Genomic DNA, 12,477 nt, shown 5'->3' with positions numbered 1-12,477 from the left:
ACATTAAATGACAAAATCACTATATGTTTGAAAGACTTTAAGTCGATATAGTTATTTAGTTTATCATGTTATTTATTGATACATGTACATACAAATAACCAGACCACAAAACAGAGTAAATAGAGTGGTGAAACATTTATAAGACAAGAACATAATTTCTTATGTACAACATTAATACAAAGGTCTTTTATATTGATCCAACCAGAAAAACTCAAGGGAAATTAAGGATATTTTGCTAAACAATGTAGCCCTTAAATCATCATATTACAAACAATAAAACATGAAATGGATTTTCCTCTTCAGGGAAACTGTTAAACCTGCCTGTTTCTATCTATATCAATAGTATACTTGAGCATAACTGTACGCAAACAGATTTTTAGTTAAATTCTGCTTCACAGAAGACTCTACTAATAAACTACAGCAATTTTTGTACACAGTGCTTCTATGTTTTGATGTAAAAGTGTATTCAGTAAAGTAGTAATTTATCAATCTAAGATTATTAATGCAAACTGTGCTCTAAAAGTCTACAAGCTGTGAACATTAAAAGTCAGTTGATTTTTTGCTGCCAGGCTCCTGCTTCTCAAACTCTCTGCATTTCAACACGCAGTATCTCCATAAGGATTTGGCTGAACCTTCACTCGGCTCTGGATTACTTTGAAGCAGTAGGGGGTGCACAGTGTAAGTCGGAACAAGTAAGAGTCTGAGTTATCAATCCACCTACAAATTATCATGTTCCTGCTACAGAGGCTCATGTCTGGTATGGGGTTTTTTCCTTGCTTGCGTTTTTATTACACTCTGTGGTAAAATTAGAGAGGAGGGTAAAAACGGCGTAAATTGTTCTTGACAAGGACAGCAGAGGGAACATGTTGGGGCCCACAAATTTAGCCTCTAAAAAGCCCCATCGGTTCATGTACATTTGGTTAAAGTTTAAATATAGAGAAATAAACACACATTCTTTGTGTCATTGCCATTATACAGCTAGATCTTGGACTCTGACAGAGCTGCAGGGTATGAAATAAAACAGCCTTTCTGTCTTTCAGCTTTCCCACTTTTCTCTGTTTGTGTCCCTTTTCCTCCTGCTCATTGACTCTGCCTGTAAGGTGCTTTTAGCGGGCCTTGTGTGGCCGGGTTAGAGATGGATGTGTGGCCCTTGGGAGCCGCAGGCAGCGAGCAACACTGATCATGTCAGACAGGCTGGGGAGGCTGCATAAGATCATCATCACCCAGCAGTGGAGTGAATCGCCGCAGTGGCACTTTCACACAACCTCTGACCTCTGGGGTAACCTCTGAGGTCATGATCAAGGTCAGGGGTCAGTGAGGGCCTCTGTGATCAGGGAGCTCGCGGGCCCCTCCTGCCTCTTCGTCCTCTTTTTCCTCTATGTTCTCTCTCTTCGTTTTTTTTTTTCTTCCTTTGCCTCATCTTCTATCTGTTTCTCCATCGCTCACACTCTCCTACACTGGCCGGGACCAATTGAGACATCCCATCCCCTGGGAGTGCAAAAAGGAAAGCAAGAGAAAATCAATAGGGAAGATGAGTGAAGACCTGGGGGTCCCATCAAAAACTGAATGCTTCTCTCCGAGCTGGTATGATTCACACACACACACACACACACACACACACACAGTCACATAACTTCTGACAAACAGGAAGGCAGCAGTAAACTCAGTGTACAAAACTACACAAAAAGATACATAAAGTCTGCAAAATATATAGGCGTTGTGTGTGTTTTTCTGTCTTTCTGCCTGCGTCACATCTGTGTACACATGTGGCTCGTTGCTGCAGTGATGTTTGAACAGAGACAGACGCAATATATTGATCACTCTGTGGAGAATCAAAGTCTGCTGCAGAAACTGGATGAACTTTATGACAAAAAAAGTTATTTTCTAGCAAGAAATGAGTGGACAGAAAACATAAAGCAGACATAAATGCTAAGCTTTGTGTATCACTCCTGGCTGTAATTTGAGCTGAAGCACACAGAGGAAAATGTCACCATATCACCAATCAGTTCAACTTTAATTATAGTATATTTTCAGCAACATTTACATGAATTGTGCTGCATAAAGATTACAATAAACAAAATACTGAAAGAAGACTCACTATGTGTCAGTTCCTGACCTCGGCCACCTCTGCTATTTCTGTGATACGTGTGTTTATAATGTCGAGCTTCGCCATGTATCCATAACTTATGAGATTGCCGTTTCTTCTGAACTCAAGATAACCTCGGGCAGGACATTAAATGATTGGCTGAAAATAGAACTGCTCAGATGAAAGAGAGGATAAATAATGCAGAAAGAATACAAAACCTCTTATGAGGATAACTAGTCACACACACACACACACACACATACACACGCTCTTGCACACACAAAAACACACAAAGAGATTTTTTTTTTTCTTTTGCTCCACGGTGAAGAAAAGTGAATGGATGTAACAGGAAGGAGGAGGACCCAGTGGAGACACACATGCTTCTTGCTTCATCTCCTCCCACTCCTCCTTGTCTGCCATTTTTTTTTCTCCCCCCGCTTACATTCAGACTTCATGACATACTCTGCGTCTGTGGGGAGGAATAATGTTGTCCCAGTCACAGCATGTTTTTCCTGCCCACCAGAGCTCAGACACAACACTGCACAGGGTTTCCGACCCTGCCGTCTCATCATTTTTTCATGGGTTTCTGATCAGAATGCATTCACAACCTGGACAGTCGATCCTTTTACGCACAGAGAGTGAATGTGTCATTATACAGAGGGTGTATTTGTTTAAGTCAGATCACCAAATTTAAATTGTGAGTCAGTTTATTAAGATTTCTGGTTAGAGGCTGTTGCAATGCTGGGTCATATCTAATAAATAAAACATCCGAGACAAACCTTTTCAAAGCACCGCTGCTGCATTCCTAATTTGCAGATGAAATGTTTATTCATTGGTGAAATTAAACATGCATGTTTAGGGATAAATCCCAGTGTCACTGCACTTCAAAAGCTGCACAGGACACTTTTATAGGGGTGCTTTGTGCTTGTGTAGGGAGACACCTAGTGGTAAATGGACTGTAGTGGTTTCAATGGGGATACATGAGGCCTCTTACAAGGTTTATCTGGAAAAAAGATCACATTAGTCAACCCATAACATCTGAGGCATTCTTTTATTATTACCAGATATAACTTTAATGACCAGAACTCTGAAATTAGGCTCCAGTGTTGCCATTTCTCCACATCTCTGGCTTCTGATTTGACCCCTGACCTCCATCCTAAAATAACATGCGTTTCAATAACAGAGTAATTTACAAGCTAAATGACAAATACGTCCTGTTTAAAAAAAAAACAACTAAAAAATACGCTTGCTTATTTCATCAGCAGGACACCGCGCCCTGAGCCAAAGTGTTTACCCAGCCTAAAAGTGCCTGGGAGGCCGACCGACAGTCAGCAGGCCTCACAAAAGGGCCATTCATCGGTAGAAACCCAGACCAATGCTGCCACGTCAAAATGTTTGAGCATACAGTACTGGTTCAAGTGTTTTTTTCTCTGTTTTGGCCAAGAAGACAGCGTGAAATTACATAGCACCACCCGTGCAGGACAGGTAGGACAGGAAGGACAGGCGACAGCGATGCAGGGAGCAGCTTAATGGACTTGTGAACTGTTGCGGGTTTAATTGTCCAATACTCTGTCCTGCTCCTTATCTGCCTTCCTCCTTATCAACAGAAACCATAATGACTTTAAAGTAGGGCGTAGGGTGTGCCAGCAGGCTGTCATTAACGCAGGGATTGGTTTTTGTTCTCTACGTTCCTTTGAAAGGTTTACGTATAGGCTATTATTTTGAGGACAAAGGAGACAGATTGATTCTGATGTTAAAAAGGTTTGTATATTTCGAGGGAACTACATGGTGAAGGGGGTCGATGGGAGTTGGGGTTCACTGGAGAGCAGCGGGCCGCTCTACAATCACAGCTCTCAGAGCAAACAGGAGCTCTGGTTTGTTCCAGCGGGAGAAATGTTGTGTGTGTGTTCTCAGCAGGACGTGCTCCTCTGTGTGCGCGGTCACTGCCGGTTTCTTGCTGTTCCTCGGAGTTTCTCTTCTCTACTTACCGGACCCCTTCACGTCGGAACCGTTTGTTCCTATCGCTGAGGAAAACCCCGCGGTGACACTCTTGATTTGGACGCATCCGTTTGGTCGGTACCGCAAACTTCCGGACTGCTTTGCGCTCTATCAAGTAAGGGGGTGCACGCTGACCGACGACACCTTTGATTACGCGGAGGCTGATGCTGTGATCTTTCACCACCGGGACATTGCCACCAGCACCGTAGAGCTGCCACCGGAACCGCGTCCACCTGCGCAAAAGTGGATATGGATGAACTACGAGTCCCCCACGCACACGCCCCGTCTGTGGCGCTTCGAGGGACGTTTCAACCTCACAATGAGCTACCGGACAGACTCGGACATTTTCCTTCCCTACGGTTATCTGATCCCCCGTGTGCACACAGCCGAGGGTCTCCGGAACCTCAATACGCACCCTCTCCGAGGACCCTCGCGATCAGACCGCCCCCGGCCCCGCCTCGTTGCGTGGGTCGTGAGCAATTGGTCGGAGTCCCATGCGCGCGTGGCCTTCTACTACAAGCTCCGTCAGTACATCCAGGTGGATGTGTTCGGCCGTGCGGGCCGCCCGTTACCGGAGGATAACGGCAAGGGCAGCGTGGTGCGGCTGGTGGGACGGTACCAGTTCTACCTGGCGCTGGAGAACTCGCAGCACACCGACTACATCACGGAGAAGCTGTGGCACGCCGTGCTGGCCGGTGCCGTGCCGGTGGTCCTGGGTCCTTCCAGGCAGAACTATGAGCGCTTCCTTCCCCCGGAGGCCTTCATCCACGTGGACGACTTCCCCACAGTCCGAGGGCTGGCCCGGTACCTGTTGATGCTGAGGCACAACCCGGCCCGGCTGAAGCGGCACCTTGACTGGAGAGGGAGCTACAGCGTGCACCAACCCGCCTTCTGGGCTGAACACTACTGCACGGCCTGCAGGGCGGTGAGGAAGACCAGAGGCAGGACTGATGTGGTCCAACACTTGACACGCTGGTTTCGGTCGTGAAAAAAAGCATTACAAAGCTGAGAGATAACCATGAGGGCAGCTTGTAATCACACTGTGATAATAAGAGAGAAAAGCACAAATTCACTACTGAGCATCATTTTTCAAAGTTTACAACAGAAATCTATTTATCATCAATCACAATGAAGACAATTTTATGGCACATTTAACCTGAAATGACCCAAAAATTGGCCTCAGATAACCTCACAATTGTGACGATGGAAATAAATCTATCCCTGACAAAGTCTGATATAGCTATTTGGTTTTATTGTTGTCAATAAATCTAAACCTACAGTCTATAGAGACTCTCTGTCCTTTAGACTCTTGATCTATTTAGCAAAGTGTATTTGGTTCCAGGCAGCTGCTGGTTTCAAACAACTTGCAGAGACAAGACTTATTTGAGATGATTCATCGCTGTAAACAAGACGTTTATTGTTTTTAGGGTTGTCAAACTGTTATTTCAACTGTGATATCATGCAATATTATCTGTATGGTAGCCTATTATATGCAACTAACTTCAAAAGGTGACTGACATGAAGGTGAATAAATAAAGCTGTGACATTTATCTTGAGCAAGTTTAACATCAGAGTTTAGAATAGGGATTGCTGTTATAATTTAGATGGTTAAATTTGGAAAAAACGTTACATCAAATTAGGGTTAGGTTAGTGTCTAGTTAGTGAGAGTGTGTATGTGTGTGTGAATGTACCAATCTGTTGTGCGTTTGCTTGATTCAGGGAGGTAATAAAGGTATAAATAGAAACCATCTCTGCTTTACGTGTCTCTTATGTGTGCACCTGAGGGATTAGCTCTAAATCATGTTATAGCATCTCTGCATCTGATCCACTATTAGCTTAACACCATACATGGCTGATGATCATGTTAAAATAGTCCATCCGACTCCTAAAAATAGCCATGCAAGCCCTACGCTTTGGGTCTGCACATCACCCACTTTTTTGATTGCCATACTGCTCCCAGTCCGGGGTCAAACTGAATGACCTTGAAGATGTTGTTAGGCTCAAACCCTCATCTTTTTAGTGCTCTTCACACCTCCTGCATGGCCTCGTTTTGCTGATGTTTTTACATACTGCCATCGAGAGAATCGAGAGAGGGAAGGCGAAGGTGAACGTGTGCTTCAGGAGTCACTTGATAGGAGTCAGAAGCTGCGATGTGGATCATTTAAATTTACACCTCTGTGTTAGTGGCCTGACACAGAATTAACACTTTACACTGTCAAATGAGACATTTCCTCAGGCCCAGGGGCAGCGAATAATGTTGCTCCCCATAATGAGCTGAATGCCTCAACAGCTGTTGAAACCACTGACGTCTATCAGCAATAATGCTTTCAGACGGCCAGAACAGCCAGACCCCTCATCCCTGTCATAATCCCCTTCATGCACAACAGGGAATTCTTTGCATATCTGGTTACTGTAAGTGAAATCATTGTCACTCGTTCAAATATAGATCCACTAAATGTCCTGCCTTCATCTCCTTGAAGCTTGTTTGACATGTTCTTATTCAAAATATCCTCCACATGGCATGCCATACATTTCCACTGCAGGAAGCATGTACAGCAAGGCCTCTATTGTCTTGACAGAACAGGTGCTGGATAGATGACCCAGTACTATATAAAGGAAAGGCACTCCTCTTAATGTTTCTAAAGAGCTCATCTGATCACAAAGAAGACTGCAAGAAGATCTGCACAATGATAAGAGGCTGAGCAGGATGTCTGGTTTGCTTATTGTGCTCACTTGTATGTAAATATTGTGCTTGCTTACCACGTCTCATTATGTATTTCTTGATGTTTTCATCATAATCATCGAGCTTTGTTTTGTTCTGCAGCACATAAAGAAACATGTCAATTTTATCAAACCAGAATACGTATCAAAAAGCCAACAAATCCTCCTAAATAAGACAGAAAAGGTTCTACTTCATTGTATTACACACTTCATGCTCATTGAAAGTAAGGTAGAGCATCATTAATGAAAATAAATCAATGAATAACTGAAGATAATACTACTTCACTGAACAATGTCCATAAACACAAAGTACCACGTTAGACCATATTCTTCTACTTATTCATTAAATTGTTTTTCAGCATTTTCTTAAAGATAATGATTGTTCTACACATTAATCCTCAAGTCTGTTCCATAAATTCAACCCTTTAATCCATCTATTTCGTTTTCTTCGACATACAGTTTCCTATAAGATCATATCGACTCTCTTATTTCAAACGTGTTTTCTACATTCTTTGGTAGTAACTTATTGTGAGCTTTATACAATATCTGAGCAATTTTATCGTCTACAATATCAGTACAATAAATTTCAATATCTGTAATGTAAGAGGCTTTGAGGGTTCTCGATAAGTACATCTGTTGATTCTTACGGCTCTCTTCTGTAGAATGAAAATTTGATTTGTGTGAGTTTTACATGCATTTCCCCAAACTTCTACACAATAGGAGATGTATGGAACAATAACGGAGCAGTACAAAATATACAGTGCATTCTCATGTAGCAGGTCCTTGGCTTTATATAAAAGTGCAATTGTCCAAAAACACATTTTTTAAATGCGGCGTATGGTCAGTGACAGTATACAGAGTCACTTTAATCAATTGGATAACAAAAAACTGCTCAGTGAAATGCAATAATGCAACAGAAAAGTATGTAAATGACACTCAGGTCAACTACATGCAGTGGTGGAAACTAACTAAGTACATTTACTCAAGTACTGTACTTAAGTACAATTTTGAAGTACTTATACATTATTTGAGTATTTCCATTTAATGCTACTTTATACTTCCATTCAACAACATTTCAGAGGGAAATATTATACTTTCTACTCCACTACATTTATAGATAGATAGAAGATTTGACACAATGGATAATATAACAAGCTCTTAAAATACAACACATTGTTAAAGATGAAACCAATGGTTTCCAACCTTTTTGGCTTTTGATGTCTTACAAAAAGCAGTGTGTAGTCGGGGTCACATGTCAGATGTCTATGAGTTGTTAACAGCTTCACCAAATATTGATTTTTCCCCCTAAATGTTCAAATGATCCAATATTTCACCAAAAATCAAAGATTACAGAAAAAGTCAAAAAACTGAAAACAGATTTGTGTATCAGAACTTTGTTTTTTCTTCTTTCCTCTCCCATTAATCATCTCACGACCCATTTGGAGGGGCCCGACCCCTAGGTTGTTAACCACTGAATTAAACTAGCTAAATGTATATAAAGTAATTCAAACTAGCTCCACCTCCAGCAGCTACAACAGTAACATGCTGTTTACACACTGATGCTTCAGTATTAATAATCTAATGATGTCATATATAATAATATATCAGTCAGAGGGACAAAATGAGTACTTTTACTTTAATACTTTAAGTACGTTTTGCTGTTAATACATATGTACTTTTACTTAAGTACGATTTTTCATGCAAGACTTTTACTTGTAATTAAGTATTTTTAAATTGCTGTGTTGGTACTTTTACTTAAGAAAAGGATCTAACACTTCTTCCACCACTGATTACATGTCTGCTTGTAACTGGACAAAATCTCTTCAGCATCCTGAAGTTGTTTGATGCCAGGAAGTGAAGCTCTTTGAGGTTTCTGCTGACTGAGGCTATTTCCTACCACCATAGACCCTCCTCTCTCATCGGACACACATGTCTCCTCTGTTACAGGCACCCAAAAAGGCCAAAAAGAAGGAGGGCGGAGGCTCCGGTGTCGTCAGTATGTTTGAGCATAACCAGATCCAGGAGTTCAAAGAGGTTAGAGGACAGATGCTGCGGTGAAAGTACATCTGAGTGTGTGTGTGAGTGTCTCCCTGGAGCTGCACTGCCTCTTCTGGTAAACTGTGTAACTGTTCTAAGCTTGCAGGCGTTCTCAACCATGGTCCAGAACAGAGACGATATCATTGATAAGAGCGACCTGAGGGACACTGTTGCTGCTCTGGGCAAGTATCTGTCAGCCATTAGTTGTGAGAGCACAGATTAGGAGAGCAGTCACAGTGTAGAGAGTGTCAATTTTATGTTTCTGGGAATCACATTTACTTGTAATTTTCTTAACTATCTCATTACTAAGCTTCACTTAAGTTAAGAGGTATGAAGTGTTCGATGGCAGGTGGCTTTAATGTTAGTACTGATGAGCTTGATGAGATGATGAACGAGTGTCCAGACCCCGTCAACTTCACTTTATTCTTGAACATGAAAAAACTCAAAGGTCAGTCAGCACCAAGGTCGTACAGTTTCCAGTTTTTAAACCTTTTTTTCCCCTAAATTTGAGCTAGTTTACATGTCATTTACTTGTTTGAAATTTTAACATTTACAATTTCATACAAAAATTAAGAAATAACCATAGATTTAGTACAAGCAGTTGGACTTGTACTCATTCTTTTTATATATACTACTCTCAACACATCAACTTGGCTGTGATTGGAAAAACTTAACAGAAATTAATATTTGTTTTTAGTCTGTTTTTGTTGGTATTGTTTCAATTTAATTTCAGTCAAGGGTTTAAGTTGTGCAACATTCATTTTTTTTGTATTTTCTTATTTCAACATTTACCAAAAAAAACACCCCACAATCATAAATAAGGCCATGAATGACACATAAAGTTTCATCTGAAACTGAGTCAGATCGGTGTGCATCATCTCTGCACACATGCACTCTTATGTGCAACTTTACCTTTGTTTTGTCAGGAACTGACCCCCAGGAGATGATTCTCAGCACCTTCAAGGTCTTTGACCCGGAAGGAGCAGAAGTCCTCGGGGGGATGAGTGAGTGTGATTTTCTTCACCATCTACACAGACACAGCAGAGATGACTCTGTGGCCTCTCTCAGGAATTCATCACACAGATAACTGCGAATTAGTGTAATAAAATACAAACCATAAATCATTAACAAAGTCCCGGATACAGATAATACATATCTCAGTTAGTGCAATACAGAACACAGTTTGTTTCAAGTCAAGAAGATGGAAACAGTAATTCTTCTTTCCTGTTCCTCTCCTGCAGGATTAAATATTACCTCATGTCACAGGCTGACAAGTTTACAGAGTATGAGGTGAGTTGTTGCTTAGCAACAAGGTGAAATATTGAATGTATCAATATGAGATAGTGATTCAAAGGTACAGGCGGTGGCGATACTGTTGAACAAGTCGGAGGTGAGTGCTGATGAATACCCAGAATCTGCAATTTAATTTGATTTAAATCCCTTAACTACCAGCTAGAGCTTATTACAAAGATCCTTCTCAGCTCTCTTCCAGACCTCCTTGTCAGTAACAGTGCCATTCATAACCTGCGTGGCCCCTGGCTAGAGACACAGTAATCTCATTTGTACAGGAACAGATGTTTCTCTTAAAAACATCTGTTGACTGGGGAATGAAAAGTCTGCCTCACATTCTCTCAAGGGATCAAAGAGACCAGTTTAATCGCTATGAAATCTGTCACATTTGTACTGGTTTGAAGAGACATATTGACTTACAGTAGGCTTACTATGTTGTGAAACGTAAACATTCTCCTTCGCCGTCCCTCTCTCACTCCGCACATATTTTATAAGAAAGCTTTCATGTTCTGTACATCAAAAGGCGGCGCAGAAGGGGGGTGGGGGGCAGAGGGAAGCAAATGCATATGAAACAACAAAACCCCCAGACAAATAAACAGCGCAGTGTTCCCATGGCAGCGTAGCGCAGTAATCTGACGGCTGGTTTCCCATGGCTGTGTCTCACTGCCCCATAGACCTCCACTCTGTCTCACTGATGGCTCCTGTGATTGCAATCATCCATCTTACTGTCAAAGGCAAAAAAAAGGGCAAGAAAGGGGAAATCACACTCACCATCTCTCTCTTGCTCCCTTGTGTCCGGCAAACAAGCCACCCCACTGTGAGCAGAGGCAGCACATGGACCGCAGGCCTTCTCAATTGGGTTAGATAGAAGTGTGTGTGTGTGTGTTTGCATGTCTGTGTGCCCATGCTTGTATGATCTACAGAGAGAACATGTGTGGGTGTGCATCATGCCTGCCCATTATGCTGCATGATCAGTCACTGGAGTGTACACGGGGGAGCAGTGGACATGTCTGATCTTGCAGCTGATCAAAAGCACCAGAGACTTGTTCCCTTGTGGCCGTGCAAGCGGGGCCTCATATCAACATGTCTCTGTTCAGTAGACAGGAAAAACAAGAGGAGAGAGAGAGACAGACAGAGGAGGGGAAGGCAGCAGGAGAAAGACAGAAACAGGCAGATGAAAGGATGCATAGAGAGGCCAGAGAGGAATATATGACAATGATATATAACCGCATTTATCTCTTCTTTCTGATGAACTAATTGAATGGCAAAAGCCAGCCTTGTATTTGTCTGTAGGTGTAATAGCGTGTGTGATCCCTCTCTGCAAACCTGACAGCTCTCTTTGTTGAAAAAGCTGTGATTTTTTATTATTATTTTAAAGTGCAATCTTTTTACCTTGTTACCTACAGGTGAATCTGATTTTTACAAACTTCCCTGTGGATGTCACCAGTAACCTTGACTACAAGACTTCGTGTTATGTGATCATCACCCACGGAGAGGACAAAGAGCAGGAGTAAAAAGGAGGAGAAGAAAAAGAAGAAGACAGATGAAAGAGAAAGGAGGAGGAGCTGCAGCGAAGCTACTGGCTGTAAATAGTCTTGCCACGCTGTGAAGTTGTGGCGTACAGTATGTGTGTAAATGTAATTATGTGCAATAAAGCGGTGACTTTACAAAAATGAATCCCTTTGTTGTTGTGTACTTTAATCTTACTTCAGTGATCAACACAGACAAATATCTGCTGGGTACAATGTCTAGCAAATGACACAACAAAGCACACGTCAACAATGCTGAGTATAAAAGATAATTAAACATGCACAAGACACAACAAATCAATTGAATGACTGCATTTTCTGTGTACTACATCTTGACCTGTGGTGGAAGAAGGACCTGGATTCCTTACTTGAGTAAAAGTTGCAAAGCCACAACGTGAAAAATACTCCATCTCGAATAAAAGTCCTAAAGTCAAAATTTTACTTATCTTATTATCAGCCAAGTGTACTAAAAGTATCAAAAGTAAAAGTACTTTCAGTGTTATATAGTAATATTTTATTAATGGATTATTGTAACTGATGCCTTAGAGGTTCCCAATTTTACAAGACTGTCTTTAAACAACAGTCAGGTGCTTGCTGCAATCATTCCTCCTGTTCATACTGACCATAAGAAGATCCCCTCCAAATGCGTTTATAATTTAAGTGATTGGGGCCAAAATCCACAAGCCTTGTTTTGAGCAAAATTGTATTTAAAAGTTTATCTGAAGCTTATATGAGGCTTCAGCTGTCTGAGTTAGTCAAATAAAGTGGATATCTTCCACAGTTAAAGTCTTTTTAGTAAAAAAATACCTTCTTTGT

General features: G+C 41.5%; 2 protein-coding genes across 3 annotated transcripts; both read left to right on the top strand.

Moving 5' to 3' along the window:
* Nucleotides 1–3,048: 3,048 nt before the first annotated feature.
* Nucleotides 3,049–11,809, top strand: LOC121898272 (myosin regulatory light chain 2, skeletal muscle isoform type 1-like). Of its 2 annotated transcripts, XM_042413252.1 has the most exons (7): nt 3,049–3,571; nt 8,753–8,839; nt 8,889–9,024; nt 9,192–9,290; nt 9,769–9,846; nt 10,084–10,132; nt 11,539–11,809. In XM_042413252.1, the coding sequence occupies exons 1-7, from the start codon at nt 3,287–3,289 to the stop codon at nt 11,540–11,542; spliced, it is 738 nt and encodes a 245-aa protein (XP_042269186.1). In that variant the 5' UTR covers nt 3,049–3,286; the 3' UTR covers nt 11,543–11,809. The 2 variants fall into 2 exon arrangements, 1 of the variants encoding a protein (XP_042269186.1); XR_006096396.1 differs by lacking the exons at nt 3,049–3,571; nt 9,192–9,290; nt 9,769–9,846; nt 10,084–10,132; nt 11,539–11,809 and having other exon boundaries at nt 8,752–8,839; nt 8,942–9,161.
* LOC121898271 (alpha-(1,3)-fucosyltransferase 4-like) lies at nt 3,534–5,832 on the top strand. Its single transcript, XM_042413251.1, has one exon. The coding sequence runs from the start codon at nt 3,888–3,890 to the stop codon at nt 5,070–5,072; it is 1,185 nt and encodes a 394-aa protein (XP_042269185.1). The 5' UTR covers nt 3,534–3,887; the 3' UTR covers nt 5,073–5,832.
* Nucleotides 11,810–12,477: the final 668 nt, after the last annotated feature.

The sequence above is a fragment of the Thunnus maccoyii genome, chromosome 6 (genome assembly GCF_910596095.1).
Source record: "Thunnus maccoyii chromosome 6, fThuMac1.1, whole genome shotgun sequence".
Taxonomy (NCBI): Eukaryota; Metazoa; Chordata; class Actinopteri; order Scombriformes; family Scombridae; genus Thunnus; species Thunnus maccoyii.
This window is presented reverse-complemented; position numbering and strand designations above follow the sequence as displayed.